This window comes from Lontra canadensis, unplaced genomic scaffold (assembly GCF_010015895.1).
Source record: "Lontra canadensis isolate GAN:19392208 unplaced genomic scaffold, GSC_riverotter_1.0 scaffold205, whole genome shotgun sequence".
Taxonomy (NCBI): domain Eukaryota; kingdom Metazoa; phylum Chordata; class Mammalia; order Carnivora; family Mustelidae; genus Lontra; species Lontra canadensis.
The window spans coordinates 657147-676559 of NW_022631199.1; the positions used below are offsets into that span (position 1 = coordinate 657147).

At 48.0% G+C, this 19413-nt stretch overlaps 1 protein-coding gene across 1 annotated transcript in view; it reads right to left on the reverse strand.

The window, feature by feature from the left end:
• Positions 1–13825: 13825 nt before the first annotated feature.
• Positions 13826–19413, reverse strand: part of LOC116861727 (butyrophilin subfamily 1 member A1-like) — a 16939-nt gene continuing 11351 nt past the window's right edge. The window contains exons 2-4 of the mRNA XM_032848498.1: positions 19215–19394; positions 18476–18502; positions 13826–14597 (exon numbers count right to left, since the gene is read on the reverse strand). Coding sequence (XP_032704389.1) covers positions 13999–14597; positions 18476–18502; positions 19215–19394 — 806 coding nt within the window. The 3' untranslated portion in view covers positions 13826–13998. The remainder of the gene's footprint in view (positions 14598–18475; positions 18503–19214; positions 19395–19413) is intronic.

The following is a 19413-nucleotide window of genomic DNA, read 5'->3' on the forward strand; positions in this document are numbered from 1 at the left end:
GGCTGTACAATTTACATTATGATGATGCCAACAGTGACATTAAAGCGGGACAAATGTGCATAGCAGGTGTTTGAGCAATCAGGACGTGGTAGGAAGCTAGAAACAATACCATATCAATGTAGATATTAGTTTCAGGGCTCTGTTCTAAATAACTGGAAACCAGAAGGCAGCTTTTGGTTTCCTGCCTAGAGAAGGGAATCATGCAAATCAGGTCTCATAACTAACTGAACAGGAAAACCCTACACTGAGTGCCCAGGGAGGGGGTTTTTAGTCCTGACAAGACCCTTGGGGGCCTGCTGGATGGGACTGTGCACAGGGCAGTGAAACGGAGCGGAAGTGCTCAAGCCAGGAAAGGTCTAAGTGCCCTCAGCCATCCTTGCCTGGGCTTTCCCTGAAGACTTTTGGGGTGGGACGTACAGAGGCGTAAATCATAATCTGCCTCCTGCTCATCTCCCAGGCAGTGGGGGCTGAGAGAGCGGGGTGTGTGAAGTCAGCCAGCAGCAGGCACTGGACAAGCAGAGTGACCCTCCACCATATGGTCTCCAATGGAGCGTGCACCTGCGTCCAGAAGAGGCTGCTGGTACAGAAATACCAGGAAGGGTTTCAGTGTAGAATAAAAATAGCTACTTGTTGACAGAAGGGAAAGGGAAGGGTGTTCCAGCAAAAAAGAACAGCATGGGCATGTGTCCAAGTATTTGCTTCATAATAGGAACACACTGGGGTCCCACCACCCAGGCACCAGGGGAACCCTACATCAGCTGCGACTCTCCCTTTGGTGATGCAAGCCCTCCCATCATCCCCATTCCTGGTGACCAAGGAATGTGTGCCAAACTCACTGCTGCGGGTCATTGGGACTCACAGGTCCTCACCTGGAGCACAGCTGTCCTTAAGCATGCGTGCGCTGGTTAGTACACACAGCCATGCCCCACCACCCCTTGACCCTGTGAGCCTGCTGTCCTAGCCTAAGACAGACCCCTCAAAACCACAGAGATGGCACAGATGTCCTGGCAGAGATAGCGGTCGCCCTGACTCCCTTCTCTCTCCGCACCTGGTTCCGGATGGATGCAGTCAGAACCGGCCCCAGACCTCCCCTCCAGCTTGCTGGCAGTTGGACAAACTGCAGCTTTGCTTTGATGGACCAGTCCCACGCCTGGCCCCGCTGGACCTTGCTACCTGTTTGTAGGACCTAATGTAACCTCAAGAAGGAAGCCTGTGTTCAGGCGTCGTTACATTCCCACCCAGAATTCCTTTAAGGTCTGTACTCCAAAGCCTGCGACAGGTCCTGAGTCACTGTGACTTTTGTTTGCCAGCACATCCGCACGTGAGTTTGCCAGCCAGGTGGGCTGACTTTCCGGGCTTGCTGCCGGGAACGCCGTCACCGTGTTGCTCCCGAGCCCGTGCACTGGCTCGTCTGTGATTTGTTTCTTCTCGGGTCGGCTCCACCGCCTCGCTCACAGGCGCACTGCAGGTCCGTGGCCGCCCACCTTGCCCACAAGCGCCTCGCCTTGCGGGGGGCTGGATTTACCTTCCAAAGTCCTGCTCCCGGGTGTGCAAGGCGACCTGCGCAGCTCTCCGCCTTCGGGGTCCTCATGTCAAGAGGGAGCTGGCACTAAGAAGACCCTTTGAGGGGCGCCTGGGTGGCTCAGTGGGTTAAAGCCTCTGCCTTCTGCTCGGGTCATGATCCCGGGGTCCTGGGATTGAGCCCCGCATCGGGCTCTGTGCTCGGTAGGGAGCCTGCTTCCTCCTCTCTCTCTGCCTACTTGTGATCTCTGTCAAATAAGTAAATAAAATCTTTAAAAAATTAAAAAAAAAAAGAAGACCGTTTGAAACCTTGCCTCGTGCAAGGCGTGTGGAGGAGCGGGTGGTCGCCTGCGGGAAGTCCGAGAAAGACGCGGACCCCCCGGGCCCCTCTGGCAACGAGAGACGAACGTCGCAGGGGGCAGGAAGAACACCGACGAGACGGGACACCTCATGCGAGACTCTCAACTCCAGGAAAACACCAGGCGTGCAAGGCGGGGTGGGGGGTCGGGTCGCGGGGGGGATGGGCCCCGGGCCCCGACGCGACGAGCGCTGGGTGTTGTAGGCAACTGACGCGTCACTCAATGTCTTGGGAAGGGCCATCCCCTGTTACGTCATTCGGACTTAAATAAAAACGTTAAAAATTGCCCCCAATACACAGCAGTCCAGTTTTGCTTCTCGTGGGTTTCCGGCACCGAGCAGGGCCCTGGCCTGGACCCCGCGGCCACCAGGCCCCACGACCCGCCGCAGCGCGGGCCTCCCGTTAGGCTCCGTGCATTCAGGCCCCGGCGCGGGTGCACAAGCCCGGGTGTAGACCCGTCTCCGCTTCCCCAGTCCGCTCGGCCCCTAGCCGGGTCCGCAGGGCGACCCCGGGGTCCGCCGACGCGCTCGGGATGGGTATCTGTGCCCTCTTCGCACCAGGGACTGCCTCCTGCCAACGTCCCCGGAGCCGCGGGCCGCGCAGCGCGGCCTTCCCCGGGGGCGCGCGGGCCGGGGACCGAGCCAGCCGCGCGGGGACGGCTGCCCCCGGAACCGCTCTGGGCTTCTAGCACGTCCCGGCCGCCGAGCCCCGCGAGGACCCCTGGCGGAATGCGGTGACCGCGGCCGGGGACGGTCGGTGGCCTCTCACCTCGGAGCAGCCGCCCCGGGGACAGTCGCTGAGGCGGCAGCACGACTGGGGACCTCCCCGCTTCTCTGACCAGCCGCCCCCGGGGACGAGGAGGCGGGAAAGCGACCGTGGACAGCTCAGCTCCATGTCCCGCCAGTCCGGGCAGCCGCGCGGGGACAGGCTCTGGCCGCGGTCCAGCGACCCGGACCCGTTGTTTCCCTCCTGGCACCGCAGCCCGGCCCACAAAGACCCGCGCCGAACCCGCGAACCCGCGCGCGTCGGCCCTCCTCCTCTTTCGGGCACCGCGGGACCAGATTGAAAACCCGCCCCCAGGTCCGCGCCCGGCCGGCGGCCGCAGTCGCGCCCCGCACCGCCTGCGGAGGACGGCGGTCCTGCAGCCCCGCGTTGGCTGCGGCCGCGCGCGGCTCCCCAGAGGCGGAAAGAGGAGCAAGCGGCGGGGCTCCGGCGGGCAGCGACAGGCCGCGACGCACGTCGGGTTGTGCTCCGACCTCGGCGCTGCATTCTAAATAAAAACATAAAATAGTGGGTTTTTCTGTTTTGTTTTTTCCGCCATGGGGCATCTCTTCTTACCGAACCCACTGCTAGGGCTCAGCCGCGTTTGGGGGATGAGGTCACTTAGGGATACCTCCCGCCTTGCTCTGAGCGTTCCTGGGAGCCCGTGCGGCCCTTTGCGCGGGGTTCGGTCCGGGCTGCAGGGGAGGCGCGGCCCCACGCAGGTGGAGGGTGCAGGCTGCAGGTGCAGGTCTGGCCACCCCCGACTCCCGCGCGCAGGAGCGGCCCCGGAAACCTCTTCCCGGGGCGCCCGGTGGAGCAGCCCCTGAAGTGCACGGGGGTCGGCTCCAGGCCGCTGCACGGACCCGACGCCGCGGTCCCCCAGTGGGATGCAGGCTTCGCTGTCCCGGTAGGTGTGCACCAGCCTGCGGGCTGGGGTGGGGGGGTGGGGGGGCGCAGCAGGGCGCCTACCCCGCCTAAAAAACACATCAAGGGGGCACGTGTTGCACGGAGCTCTGGGTCTGGTGCATAAACAATGCATTTCGGAACACTGAAAAATAAAATAAAAAGCACAAAAAACACTTGATTGTTAAAAATGCGAAGAAGTATCACCTGAGCTTTCAGGGACGGGTAATCAGACACTATAGCAGACCCTAACAGATCTACTGATCGTGAAAAGGTTTGAAATACGGGCGAGAATGACCAAAATGTGACACCGAGACCTGAAGTGAGCAAATGCGGTTGGAAAAATGGCCTGAGAGACTTGCTCTACGCAGGGTTGCGGCAGACCTTGCTTGCACAGAACGCAGGGTCTGCAAAGCACAGTAAGACGCGGAGCCAGTGCGCCTGCACTTGGTCAAAAATGTGGGGGAGGAGTGGTGTCCAATGATTTAAAGGGTAATCTCATTTAAAACCACACTCATGGGTGTTATACACAACTAATGAATCGTGGAACACTACACCAAAAACTAATGACGGGCGATATGTTGGCTAATTGAACATAATAAAAAAATAAACACACACTCACTGAAGCACGCACAGCCATATTTGACCAAATGTCCGGCACCGTGGCCCAGACTAAGTGACAGCAGTCAGCCGCCACACACGTGTCCTAGAGCACAGCTGTTTTCCTTGCAGTGACCTCCTCTTTGCTCCCTCTTGGCTTGCCATCCCTCTGGCATCATTTCCCTTGGGGACCTCGGGCCCAGGCCGCATCATGGTGACATCCTTCCAACTTTCCCGTCCTTGGTTTAGCTCCCATCCAATTAATTCACACAGCAGGGAAGGGGTTTTCTTAGAGAATGAAGACAATCCCTTTGGTGGAGAGCCCTCTCTGTACAGCTTGCTTCTGAGGCTGTGGGTTGAATCTCTGGCCACAACTGGGATGCACGTGCCTCCCTCTCATGTCCTCTTGTCCTGATTCACACACTGCATTTTGTGCCTGGGTGACAGAGTTCTAATCACTTTATCTGTGGTCTGAATGTCTGGGTCCCCCAAGTTCATACGTTGAAATCCTAACCCCCAAGGCAATGGTATTAGGTGGAGGGGTCTTTGAGAGCAGACCAGGACATGAAAGTGAAGGCCTCATGAATGGCGTTGGCATTCTTTTATTAGAGAATCCAGACAGATCCCTTGTCCCTTCCACCGTGTGCGGACACAGCAGGCGGACGGCCATCTGCACCATACAAGAGGGCTTCACCAGAGCCTGACCGTGCAGGGAGCTGACCTTGCATTTCCAGCCTCCAGAACTGCAGGAAATAAGCTTCTGTTGTTTATAAGCATGCAGTCTGTATTTTCATTATATCTCATTGCAGCAGCATGAACAGGCTAAGACAATCCTTCAAAGTGAACTCAAAGTTTCTGACTCAGCCAGGCCCTCCTTTTTGCCCCGAATCAGACTTGCAGGTTCTTTCACTATGGTTAGTGACTCATGCATGTCCAGGAACCTCCTGAGTGCTTGGCACTGTATGCCTGCAGGAGGCTGCACCCTTTCTCCGCCTCCCATCAAACACCCAACACCTGTGATATGACAGCCTAGCTCTGGGCATGAGAGGTGCAAAGAAAAATAGAGGTCTGGTGGTTCTGGTGCAGGGTTCTTGTCTCACAGAGTGGAAGAAAGAATCTCACAGACATAAAAGGATGGAGTGAAGTGAACGTTTATTAAGGGAAGGCAATAACAGAAAGCAAAGGGATAAAAAGCTCTCTGGAGTAAGAGGGGTCCTGAATGGGTTGCCATAGTTGGTCTTTCAGAGGAAGCTGACCAGGGACCTTAAATCTTTTTGAGGTCACCACTGGTAGCACCATGCTTACTTCTCCTTGGAAGTTTGGTAAATTTCAGTGGTCAGTCTGTGACTTTCATGAAAATAGCTCATCTATATCACTTAGGACAAAAAAGGTGGACACACAGGGTGGTCTGGTCTCCTATGTTAAAGGCAAGGTTGAAGACTTTGTTTTCCGTGCAGGCACAGGGCTGAGACAGGATGTCATGGGAGCAGAGGTAGGGATAATGGTCCAGGAACACTCTCTAGTACACAGAGACCCCTTTCTCGACAGATCCAGGTGAACCAGGGTGCAGGATTCTGGCTCAGAAAGGGGCATTGTGCAGGACACCCATCCCTCTGTGTGATGGGCCCTTCAGCATTCAGCAGGTGCCTGTAGACTCCATGCTGAAAAAGCACGTGCAAATGCCCAAATTACAATTTGTAAGATATTGAGAGGAATCAATTGTACTGAGATACACCCTCACTGACAATATACCTTAAAACATTTTGTAATACGATAACACCTTCCTTGAAGATATTGAATATTTGGTTTCAGACCACCACAATAAAGCAAATATTGCAATAGAGAGAGTCAAATAAGTCTCTGGTTTATGGTATAAATTATTCTGTTTCCCTGCACATGTAAAAATTACGTTTACAATATACTATTGTATATTGAGTGAATATTGTATATTGAGTATTGTATATTGAATGCTACTGCATTATCCTTAAAAAAGGATATGTACCTTAATTAAGAGCACTTTTTTTCCCCCCATAGTGCGAGAGAGAGAGAGGGATGGATGGGTAGGGGCAGAGGGAGAGGGAGAGAGAGAATCTCAAGCAGGTTCCATGCTTAGTGCAGAGCCCAATGTGGGACTTGATCCTAAGACCCTGAGATCATGACCTGAGCCAAAATTGAGAGTCAGAGTCTTAACTGACTGAGCCACCCAGGTGCCCCTAACAGATTTTTTTTTTGAGGGGAGAATCCTTTATTCTCTCTCTCTCTTTTTAAAAAAAAATAAACATATAATATATTTTTATCCCCAGGGGTACTGGTCTGTGAATCGCCAGGTTTACACACTTCACAGCACTCACCATAGCACATACCCTACCCAATGTCCATAACCCCACCCCCCTCTCCCAACCCCCCTCCCCCCAGCAACCCTCAGTTTGTTTTGTGAAATTAAGAGTCACTTATGGTTTGTCTCCCTCCCAATCCCAACTTGTTTCATTTACTCTTCTCCTACCCCATTAACCCCCCATGTTGCATCTCCTCTCCCTCATATCAGGGAGATCATATGATAGCTGTCTTTCTCTGATTGACTTATTTCACTAAGCATGATACTCTCTAGTTCCATCCACGTCGTCGCAAATGGCAAGATTTCATTTCTTTTGATGGCTGCATAGTATTCCATTGTGTATATATACCACATCTTCTTTATCCATTCGTCTGTTGATGGACATCTAGGTTATTTCCATAGTTTGGCTATTGTAGACATTGTTGCTATAAACATTCGGGTGCACGTGCCCCCCCAACAGATTTTTAAGTGAACAATCAGCTGTGTTAATTATATCATTAGCTGTGACCATTGGACCCCAGTCCTTGGGAAGCTGGGGTTCATCTGGAGTAGCTAAAACTGTATGGCCCTCAAACAACGACTCTTCACCTTCCTCTCACCCTCCAGTAACCACCATTCTATTGTGTGCATCAGCATGTTCCACTGTGTCAGAGGCCTCATTTAAAAAGAATCATGCACTCTTTGCCCTTCTGTGTCTGCCTTACTTCCCTTAGCCTAACGTCCTCCAGGACCATCCTTGTTACCACAAATGTTAGAATTTTCCTTCTTTTTAAGGGCTGCATAACAAATCAATAGCAAAAAACTAAGGAGACAATAAAAAAAAATGGGCAGAAGACATGACCCGGCATTTCTCCAAAGAAGACATCCATGTGACTAATAGACACTTGAGTAGATGCTCAACGTCACTCGTCAGTGGGGAAATGCAAGTCAAAACCATGATGAGATACCACCTCACACCTGCCAAAATGACTAAAATTAACAACATGAGAAACAAGTGTTGGTGAGACTGTGGAGAAAGGGGAACCCTCCTACACGGTCAGTGGGAATGCAACCTGGCGTGGCCACTGTGGAAAACAGTATGGATTGTCCTCAAAAAGGTAAAAATATGATTCAGCAATGCTATTTCTGAGTATATGTCCCAAGGAAATGAAATAACTATCTTTTTTTTTCCTTTTATTGGCCAACAGAATTTAACTTTTTTGGCTTAGAGAATTAAAGCACAGGAATAATGATGGCTTCTAAAAATCAGTAGTGTAGTCATAAAAAAACTATTTTTTTTTTAAATTGAACTTGTAATATAACCAGTAACTGCAGACCTTTCTATATAATATTGCTTTTTATCTCTTTGGAATTAAATTCTTTTTTTTTAAAGTAGAACTTTCTTTTTATTATATTATGTTAGTCACCATACAGTACATCATTAGATTTTGACACAGAGTTCAACAATTCATCAGTTGCATATCACACCCAGAGCTCATCACAACACATGCCCTCCTTAAGACCCATCACCTGGCTACTCTATCCCCACCCCTCCCTTCTAAAACCCTCAGTTTGTTTCCTGAGTCCAGAGTCTCTTATGGTTTGTCTCCCTCTCGGATTTCTTCCCATTCAGTTTTCCCTCCCTTCCCCTGTGGTCCTCTCTGCTATTCCTTATGTTCCATACATGAGTGAAACCATACGATAACTAACTCTGCTTGACTTATTTCACTTAGCACAATCTCATCCAGTCCCATCCATGTTGATATAAAAGTTGGGTATTAATCCTTTCTGACGGCTGAGTAATACTCTGTTGTATATATGGACCACATCTTCTTTATCCATTCATCTGTTGAGGGCATCTTGGCTCCTTCCACTGTTTGGTGATTGTGGCCATTGCCGCTATGAACACTGGGGTGCATATGGCCCTTCTTTTCACTACATATGTATCTTTGGGGTAGATACCCATTAGTGAAATTTCTGGGTCACTGGGTAGCTCTATTGTTAACTTGAGGAACCTCTTTACTGTCTTCCAGAGTGGCTGCACCCACTTGCATTCCCACCAACAGTGTAAGAGGGTTCCCTTTTCTCCACATCCTCTCCAACACTTGTTGTTTCCTGTTTTGTTGATGTTGGCCATTCTAACTGGTGTATGCTGGTATCTCAATGTGGTTTTGATTTGTATTTTCCTGATGACAAGGGATGTGGAGCAGTTTTTCATGTGTCTGTTGGTCATTTGGATGTCTTCTTTGCAGAAATGTCTGTTCATGTCTTCTGTCCATTTCTTGACTGGATTATTTGTTTTCTGGGTGCTGAGTTTGAGAAGTTCTTTATAGATCTTGGATATCAGCCCTTTATCTGAAATGTCATTTTCAAATATCTTCTTCCATTCCATGGGCTGTCTTTTAGTTTAGCTGACTGCTGTGCATAAGCTTTTTATCTTGAAGAAGTCCCAATAGTTCATGTTTTTTCTTTGTTTCCCCCTGCCTTTGGAGACATGTCTAGCAAGAAGTTGCTGTGGCCAAGGTCAAAGAGGTTATTTCCTGTGTTCCCCTCTAGGATTTTCTTAAAAATATTTTCTTTATTTATTTGATGGAGAGAGAGAGACAGCGAGAGTGGGAACACAAGCAGGAGGAGTGGGGAAGAGAGAAACAAGCTTCCTGCTGAGCAGGGAGCCGGATGCGGGGCTCGATCCCAGGACCCCGGGATCATGACCTGAGTTGAAGGCAGATGCTTAACAACTGAGCCACCCAGGCAACCCTCCACTCTAGGATTTTGGTAGATTCCTGTCTCACATTGAAGTCTTTCATCCATTTTGAGTTTATCTTTGTGTATGGTGTAAGAGAATGTTCCCGTTGCATCCTTTGCTTCTGACTATCCAATTTCCCTGACACTATTTATTGAAGAGACTATCTTTTTTTGTTTTTTAAATAAAATTGGATATTCTTCCCTGCTTTGTTGAAGATTAGTTGACCATAGAGTTGAGGGTCCATTTCTGGGGTCTTTATTCTGTTCCATCTATGTGCTTGTTTTTGTGCCAGTACCATGTTGTCTTGGTGATTACATCTTAATAGAGCTTGAAGTCTGGAATTGTGATGCCATCCTCTTTGGTTTTCTTTTTCAACATTGCCCAGGAAATTTGGGGTCTTTCTGGTTCCATACATATTTTATGATTGTTTGTTCCAGCTCTGTGAAAATGTCAATGGTATTTTTATAGGGATTTAATTGAACGTGTAGATTGCTTTGAGTAGCATAGACAATATTTCTTCTTCCAATCCTTGATCATGGAATATTTTTCCATCTCTTCGTGTCTTCCTCAATTTCTCTTGTAAGTGTTCTGTAGTTTATAGAGTACAGTTCTTTTACGTCATTGATCAGGTTTATTTTCCTAGGTATCTTATGATTTTTGGTGCAATTGTAAATGGGTTTGTTTCCTTAATTTCTCTTTCTTCAGTTACATTGTTAGTGTATAGAAAAGCAACTGATTTCTGTTCATTGATCTTGTATCCTGCCATATTGCTGATTTCCTGCATGAGTTCTAGTAATTTTTGGGTGGAGTCTTTTGGGTTTTCCACATAAAGTATCATGTCATCTGTGAAGAGAGAGAGTTTGACTTCTTCATTGCCAATTCAAAAGCATTTTATTTCTTTTTTGTTTTCTGTTTGCTGAGGCTAGAACTTTTAGTACTATGTTGAACAATAGTGGCAAGAGAGGGCATCCCTGTCATGGTTCTGACCTTAAGGAAAAAGTTCCCAGTTTTTTCCTCATTGAGAATAATGTTTGCTGTGGGCTTTTTGTAGATGTCCTTTATGATATTGATGTATGTCCCCTCTATCCCTACATGGTGGAGAGTTTTAATTGAGAAAAGATGCTGTATTTTGTCAAATGCTTTTTATGCATCAATTGAGAGGATCATACGGTTCTTGTCCTTCCTTTTATTAATGTGATCTACCACATTGATTGATTTGTGGGTGTTGAACCACTCTTGTATCCCAGGAATAAATCCCAGTTGGTCATGGTGAATAATCATTTTAAAGTACTGTTGGATCCTATTGGCTAAGATCTTGGTAAGTAACTGGGCATCCATGTTCATCAGGGATATTGATCTGTCATTCTCCTTTCTGGTGGGGTCTTTAGTTTTGGGATCAAGGTAATGCTGGTCTCATACAATGAGTTTGGAAGTTTCCCTTCCATTTCTTCTTTCTTCTTCCATCTGGCCCTGGACTCTTGTTTTTTTGGGAAGTTTTGGATTACTGTTTCAATTTCCTTGCTGGTTTTGGGCTGTCCAGGTTCCATTTCTTCTGGTTTCAGTCTTGGAAGTTTATAAGATTCCAGGAAGGCATCCATTTCTTTCAGATTGCCTAATTTCTTGGCATATCTTGCTCAGTATATGTTTTTAAAATTATTTACATTTCCTTGGTGTTGGTCATGATCTCTCCTCTTTCATTCATGTTTTTATTAATTTGGGTCCTTTCTCTTTTCTTTTTGATTAAGTCTGGTTACTGGTTTATCAATGTTATTAATTCTTTCAAAGAACCAGCTCCTAGTTTCACTGATCTGTTCTACTGTTCTTCCAGTTTCTCTTTCATTGATTTCTGCTGTAATCTTTATTATTTCTCTTCTCCTCCTTGGTTTAGGATTTATTTACTGTTCTTTCTCCAGATCCTTCAGGTGTAAGGTTACCTTGAGTATTTAAGACCTTTATAATTTCTTGAAGTCTTGTATTGCCATGTTTTTCCTCTTAGGACCGCTTTTGCTGCATCTCAAAGGCTTTGAAGAGCTGTGTTTTCATTTTCATTGTTTCCATGAATGTTTTCAATTCATCTTTAATTTCCTGGTTGATCCATTCATTCGTTAGCAAGATGCTCTTTAACCTCCAAGTATTTGAATTCCTTCTAAATTTCCTTCTGTGATTGAGTTCAAGTTTCAAAGCATTATGGTCTGAAAATATGCAGGTAATAATTCCAATCTGTTTTTGTACTGGTTGAGATCTGATTTGTGACCCAGTATGTGATCTATTCTGAAGAATATTCCATATGTACTCCAGAAGAATCTGTATTCCGTTGCTTTAGGATGGGGTATTCTGCATATACCTGTGAAGTTCATCTGGTCCAGTGTGCCATTCAAAGCCCTTGTTTCCTTGTTGATCTGCTTAGATTATCTGTCTATTGCTGTGAGTAGGGTGTTAAAGTCCCCTAGTATTATTGTATTATTATGAATGTGTTTCTTTATTTCTGTTATTAATTGGTTTATATAATTGGTTGGTCCCAAGTTGGGGACATAAATATTTATAATTGTTAGATCTTCTATAGGATAGACTCTTTATGTATGATATAGTGTCCCTCTTCATCTCTTACTACAGTCTTTGGCTTAAAATCTAATTTGTCTCATATAAGGATTGCTACCTCAGCTTTCTTCGATGTTCATTAGCATGATAAATGCTCGCCCCCTCACTTAAAAAAAAGATTTTATTTATTTATTTGACAGATGGAGATCACAAGTAGGCAGAGAGGCAGGTAGAGAGAGAGGAGGAAGCGGGCTCCCTGCTGAGCAGAGAGCCCAATGCAGGGCTTGATCCCAGGACCCTGGGATCATGACCTGAGCCAAAGGTAGAGGCTTTAACCCACTAAGCCACCCAGGCGCCCCCACCCCCTCACTTTAAATCTGGAGGTGTCTTTGGGTCTAAAATGAGTCTCTTTCAGACAGCATGTTGATGGTTCTTGCTTTTTTTTTTTTTCTTTTTTAATTCCAATCTGAAACCCTGCATCTTTTCACAGGAGCATTTAGCTCATTTACATTCAGAGAAACTATTGAAAGATGAGTTTAGTGCTGTAGTATTACCTGTAAATTCCCTGTTTCTGTAGATTGTTTCTTTCTGGTCTGAGTTACTTTTGGGCTCTCTGCTTACAGGATCCCCTTTAATATTATTGCAGGGCTGGTTTAGTGATCACAAATTCTTTTAGTTTCTGTTTGTCCTAGAAGCTCTTTATCTCTCCTTCCATTCTGAATGACAGCCTTCTTGGATAAAGTATATTTGCTGCATTTTTTTTTCATTTATTGCCCTGAATATATCATACCAACCATTTCTGGCCTGCCAGTTTTCCCTGCATTGGTCTGCTGCCAGTATAATGTTCCAGCCTTTGTAGGTTAAGGACTTCTTGTTTTGAGCTGCTTCTAGGACTTTTCTTAGGTCTCTCATTCCAGAGGGTTTGGACTGTCATGTTTGCACTTTAATTTGCTTCCATGACTGACCAGGGAAACCCTGGAATCTTTGGATTGGTCTCCATGTAGCTCTGCACTGACTTGCCATGGTGAGGGGGGAAATGGGGGGGTACCAAGGTAGACCAGATTTCCAAGCTGTTGCAAGGGGGATGGAGAGGGAGAAGGAGGTGTGAGTAGATAAGAGTGGGAAGGTAGGAGAGGGTAGAGGATAAAGGGAGTAGGAAGGGAAGGTAGGTGGAGGGGACATGAGGAAGGAGAGAATGGGGGAGAGAAGTAGGAGGGTAAGGAAGGGTTGGAGGAGGGGAAAGTGCATGGGGGAGGGTAGAGGGGAAGAGGCGAAGGTCGAGAGAGAAGGAGGGAGAGACAGGGAGGATGGGGAGAGAAGGAGGAGAGTAAGGAGGGATTGGAGAGTAAGGAAGGAGCAATGGGGAGGGAAAGGGGAAGGAAGGGAAGGCAGAAGGAAGGGAAAGAGAGGGGAGGAGAGGATAATGAAGGCCGGCATTTACTGAGCAAATATTTTGTGTCTGGTACTGGGCTCAATGCTTTGTAACTGACCCCAAGTACATTTCAGAAAAGCGCCCCACTGTGTATAACAATATAGTGCCCTGGTCAGCTTGGGCTCTGTAACAAATAACAGGCTGGGAGTTTAAACAACACACGTTTATTGTGTCCCAGTCCTGGGGACTGGAGGTCCCAGATCCAGGTGTGGGTGGGGCTGGTTCCTCCTGATATGTCTCTCCCTGACATGTACATGCAGTCTCACCACTGTGTCTTCATGCAGTCGTCCACCTGTGTGTGTCTGTGCCTTGATCTCCTCCTCCTCCTCCTCTTCTTCTTTTTTTAAAAGATTTTTATTTATTTATTTGACAGAGATACAAAGAAAGCAGGGACAGGGGCATAGGGAGAAGCAGCATCCCTGCCTAGCAAGGAGCTTGATGTGGGACTTCTCTGGGAACATGACCTGAGGTGAAAGCAGATGCTTAAGTGGCTGAGCCACCCAAGCACCTCTGACCCCCTCTTCTGATAAGGATTCCAATCATGCAGGATCAGGACCCACCCTAGTGACCAGTTTTTACCTTAACCACTTCTGTAAAGACTCCATCTCCAAATACAGCCCCATCTGGAGATCAGGGGCATTGGGGCTTCAGAATGTACATTTGAGAGTGTATGATTCAGCCCATAATATATTGTCAGTATTCCACAGGGAAGGAAAATGAAGATAAGACAGTATAACTCAGAAAGATGCACTTTTGTATAGGTCTAGCTGGCATGTAGAATGGACATGTCTCCCCCAAATCTATGACAGGCTAGAGCAAAGAGATCATGGGTCTTGTTGGAGGAGGGTCCCCACCCTCTCCTGTCCTTGGCTCTGAGGAGGGCCCATGGCCTCGGGGAGCTGGCATTCTAAGTAGATGATCAGGGGGATAGGGTCGTGTGTCCAGAGGCAGAAGAATGGCCTCAGGGGCTCTGAGAAGGAGAGTCCAGAGAATGAGTAGATGAGGGATCCATTGCCAACGTTGTAGAAGGAGACTCTGCCAGCATCATAGTCCAGGAGAATACCCACCTGATGTAGGGGCTCTGAAGGGTGCAGGTGGACCCTTGGGAAAGCGAGGGCCCAGAATGTCTTCTTGTAGAGCTCCAGGGCCCAGAGTCCATGCTGGGGAGCCTTTGGGATCCTTCCTTTCCGATCCAAGCTCTCCAGACAGACGCCCACATTCCAGGCCTTCCTCTGTCCCACCTGGACCTCCCAATAATACCTCCCAGCAGAGAACTGTTCCTGTGCCAATACACAGGGGTCCTTGTCAAATCTGCTGGGGACATCTGGCAGCTCCTGGTCAAAGAACAGCCGCCTCACACTCTTCCCATCCTCAGACAGAGCGAGTTTTGGGCTTGCAGTATCAGGGTCCAGGGATGGGCTCACTGTGGGAAGAGGAGAGGTTTAGGCTTGGGGGTTTGTGTCCCCAACCTGCCCTCCTGTAAGAAGGGGACCACAAGACCTCTGGGTGAGGTAAAACCACAGCCTCCCTGAGAGTCCCTTGGCTCCCCCCATCTTCTGTCCAGGACCCTGAGCAACAGGTCATCCCAGAACAACTGAGGCAGTTCCAGGTGGGAGCCAGGGGGTGGATTGCTACCAATGAGTGGACATGACTGACACCCTGTGAGGTCTGCTTGTCCCCCTGTTCACAGTCCCTCAACACATGTGTGTGTTTGTTTGTATGTGTATGTGTGTGCGTGAGAAAGAGAGAGAGAGAGGTAGACAGGGAGACGAGAGAGAGAGAGAGAGAGAGAGAGAGAGACAGAAGCAAGGAGAGACAGAGAAAAGGCCAGAGAGACATAAGGGAGAGATAGAGATAGAGACAGTATCCCAGAAATATAGGGAAAAACAGAGACAGAGGTAGAGAAAGGAAGAGAGAGACATAGAAGAGACACAGAGAAACAGGGAGACAGAAAGAGACAGAGAGACAAGGAGAACAAAGAGAGACAGAATAACCCAGGTAGACACAGGGAGAGAGATACAGAGACAGAGAGACAGAAACAAAGAGAGATAGATACAGAGACATATGGAGAGAAATAGAGAGAGACAGAGAGACAGAGAAGGAGACAGAAACAGAGACTGGGAGATAAATAGAGAGATAAAGAGAGATAGAGATACAGGCAGAGAAATAGAGAGAGAGAGAGAAAGACAGAGAGATGGGGAGACAGAGAGACAGAGAGAAAGACACAAAGAGAAAGACAGAGAGACACAGAGAGAGACACAATGAGCAAGATGGAGAGACAGAGACAGAGATAGAGACATAAGAGGACATGGAGGACATAGGGGGACAGGAGAAGGTGCCACAGGTACATTGATGCAAGTGCCATTGGACAGCTCTGGGGTCAACGACAGAGGAGTCACATAAGGAAAAGCCCAAGAGGCATCTTAAGAGCCCCACAGCTAAGATGAACACCTTCCAAAACAGAGTCCTTCTCTCCTGCCCTACCTTCCCTCTCAGAGCCCTCAGAACCCCAGCATGTGACCTGGGGAAGGGTCTGTCTACACTTGGGCTCCATATTAGAGGCAGAGAGGGTGTGTGGGGACCAGCTGGGCACCAGGCTGCCCCAGCAGGCATCTTCTCAATAACAGAAACCTCTTGGCCAGTGTCCACCTTGATACATTCTAAAGCCAGGTATGTTGTTTGCTTGGGTCTATACCTCGATACCTCAGACACTCATGTTTCTTGACCTTCCATCCGTATCATCTGGACAGGACCCATGCTTTCCTCCTATTTGAACCCCAGCTTCCTCTCTGGTCTCTACCTCTTTCTGGATAGAACCCTGTTCTCTTTCGCTTTCCAGCAAAGACTGACTGTTCTCCCCCAGAATTCTCATAGCTGCTTTCTGAATTCTCCACCTTATGTCCCACCCAAATCCTTTCCCTGTAGAGTTTGGGCTGTGGGGATGGAGATCACCCATGTTCTATCTCCATAATGGTCAAACATGGACTCCCTAGCTGAACAATAAGCCTGGCTTCTGGTATTCCAAATTTCCTCATCATTAAATAAAAATTAATCACATTAAAAAAAAGTTCCAGACTAACAAAGAAGCTGAAAAATAGTATAAATAATATGTCTATGAAAACATCTTGGAAAACACACAGTAAAAGGATCAAAACCAGAAAATTAACATTGATACAAAACTACTCAATAATGACCTCTGACACACCACCCCACCACACCTGGCTGCCAGTGCAGACTTGCGTTCCATCCTATCCACCGCTGCAGACTATATTCCCTGAACAATTTTTCTTTAGTTCCTTTTCTTTCCCCCTGCTGGCTTCATGTGTCTTCATACCAGATCATTCTTTTTAGGCAACAGGCATGTTCTGCTACCTTAAAGGACCTTAAAGTAAAACCAAAATAAACCGAAATAAAACACTCTGCTTGATTCCCCACTTACCAATTTACAGCTTAGCTGCACAGACTATAATTTTGAAATTTTTGTCCCAGCTGCCTCCACAGGGGACACCTCTCCTTGCACACCACACTAGACAATGTTTCTGGGTCATGTTCCTGATCTTATCTCACTGTATGGAATGCCACAAGCTGCTTACTCACCACACTGTATCCACAGTTTTCAGTGAAAAAGCTTCCCCTGGACTTCCCACAAGTCTGCCCAGACTCCTGCTCAAACAGACCTTCAAGTACCAGGTTCTCCAAGGCTAGACTTGAATCTGTCTTCTTTGCCCTGTACCTGTCTTACTTTTTTTTCTTTTTAAAATCTTTCTTTTTCAAATAAAGAAATTTAAAGAATAATTTTGGGCGTGCAGATAAATGGAGCACTTCCTGGTTCACTTCCTTGGTTTTCAAGGCCAGATATATGCCAAGGACCTTAAATTCCTGTCTCAAAACCACATTTCTCCTGGGAGTTCCAGACCTGTGTAACTAAAGATTTATCTGACATCCCCATTTGGATGTCTGATAAAGTTTCAGTCTTAAGAGGTCCAAGATGATTTTCACTTATTTGACCTAAATCTGTCTTGTTTGGTCCCAAGCCTTCTGTTAGATGAAGCCACCATAGACCCAGGGACATTGGCTCCAAAGGTCACCTTGGGTTCCTTGTTCTGTCTTGCCCTGCTGGACCCTGCTATTTGTGGCCTCCGGGCACATCTCAGGGTTGTCCTCTCCTCCACCAATGCCTCTCCCCTGTCTAAGCTCCCCCACTCATGTTGCACCCAGACCCCTACTTCAGCCTTCCAGGCTCTGCGGGTCTGGGCATCCACAAATCTTGCCCCATTGGATTCTCTTCCACATGTTCATCTTTCCCACACCACAGATGACATTCTCCCTGCCATGTTTGTGGGTCCACAGCTCATTCTTTCAGGGCTGTGGTCCCACTGTCACCCAGCCCTTCATTTAGATATTACCATCCCACCATCCCCAGGGCCATGGACATCCTACATGAATGCTCTCCTGGCCAACTTCATTATTGTATTCTAGTCCATTCCTATAATATTACTCTGCTTTATTCCAGTTTTGGTTAAAGAAGCATCACTGACTGATGGCTTGCATCCCCACATAGATTCTATGCCCCCTGAGGACAGGAGGAAGTCATTTCAATCACTGATAGATGGTTGGATGCTGGCACAGGAGGTAACTGGTCACTATTGTACATGAATGGATAAGTGAATGAATGAAATGATGATCAGTTTCTCTCTGTCCCCTCCTAGACCCTCAACAAGTGGCTGTGCTAAGGCTTGTGTCCCCAGGTTCTCTGACACCTCTCGGGTTCCTGGTCCATTGTCTGCATTTATGCCCCTCCCAGTCCTGGGGTTCCCTGACCTGGGCGAGATTCTCCCCTCTCCATCCATCCCTCCCACCTAGATGGTGTCCTGGGGCAGAAAGTCCCTGTTTCTGCTATCTCTATGGTAATAGATTGGTGTCTCCCAATCCCCCAACAAGTGGCCATGCCTCAGGAGAGTTGTCTTTCTTGTTGCCTAGGCTCTGCAGGTCTGTCTCTTCCCCAGGTAGTAAACAGGAGCTGAGGTCTCTCAGGGCAGCAGAAAATTGATGTTTAGAGCCATGTGGCTGCCACTCACCAGCATTGGGCTCCACACATCTGCACTCTGGAATGAAAAGGAATACACACACACACACACACACACACACACACAGCAATGCCTCTGCAAGCATGCATATGTGCACAGATCAACACACATGTGTGCATGTAAATGTACAACATGTGCACACAACACACACATACATGCACACATAGACACACATGTGGGGGCAGAGGTTTCCAGCCCCCGACATGGCCCTCACCATAGATCACCTTGTCCTCTGTCCAGCCTGCAATGAGAGAGAAAGATGTGAAACTGTGGGACTGTGCTGATTCAATGGGGCCAAAGCTCAACTTCTGGGAACCTAAGTCAAAACAGGACTTAATGGGTTCTAGCTGTGATCCTAGAAAGCATGAAGAAATACAGATTCTTCAGTGCCCAATAAAACAATAATCTGGGTCATTTTCTTCCTAGGGGAGGCTTGGTGGAGCAGATCCTGATAGCCCTGCTTTCCCATGTCTGTCATGGGGACATCTGTGCTCTGCTCCCAGGCTCGTGCCTGATGGCTATGGGTAAGGACACAGGGGGCAGGGAAGGGAGTGGATTGGTGAGTGCAGCAATGCTTATTGATGATAGTCCCTGCACCCACAATGAGACCCTGGCAGGTGCCAGGTACCCTGCTGCATTTGTCACTTGAGCACTTCTCAGAATGCTCTCATCACTCCCAACTGACAGACACTCCCAGGTTCAAGCTCAGATCTGTCTTTGTGTTGGAAATCCTCCAGCCTTCCAGAAGTCCTCCAGTGGTGAGCAGCTGAACACCTCTCAGAGACAGAGAACTTCACTGAGCATTTGGTAAGTGGGGAGTCCGTGAGGTGTGTCCTGGGCTGGTCTCTCCCATTCATCCTGACCAAGAGGGTGCACATAGGAAGGTTCATGCAGAGCTCCACACCTGTGCCCTGGGGGAAAAGGACATGTCCGTCCTACCAGGACCTGCTTACCTTGGGAGTGCTGCTCCTCTGCTCTATACAGTCTCTCTTCTTCCAGCTGCCCCATATTCCTGTCTTTCTGACATTTCTGGTAGAGACAGGTGGCTCCAGCTGTGACAAGCCCTGCCAGAGTGAGGATCAGAGGCAGCACTGTCCTCCATGCGTTTGACAGGGAACTTCTGGACAATTGAGCTGAAAGAGAGTACAGAGA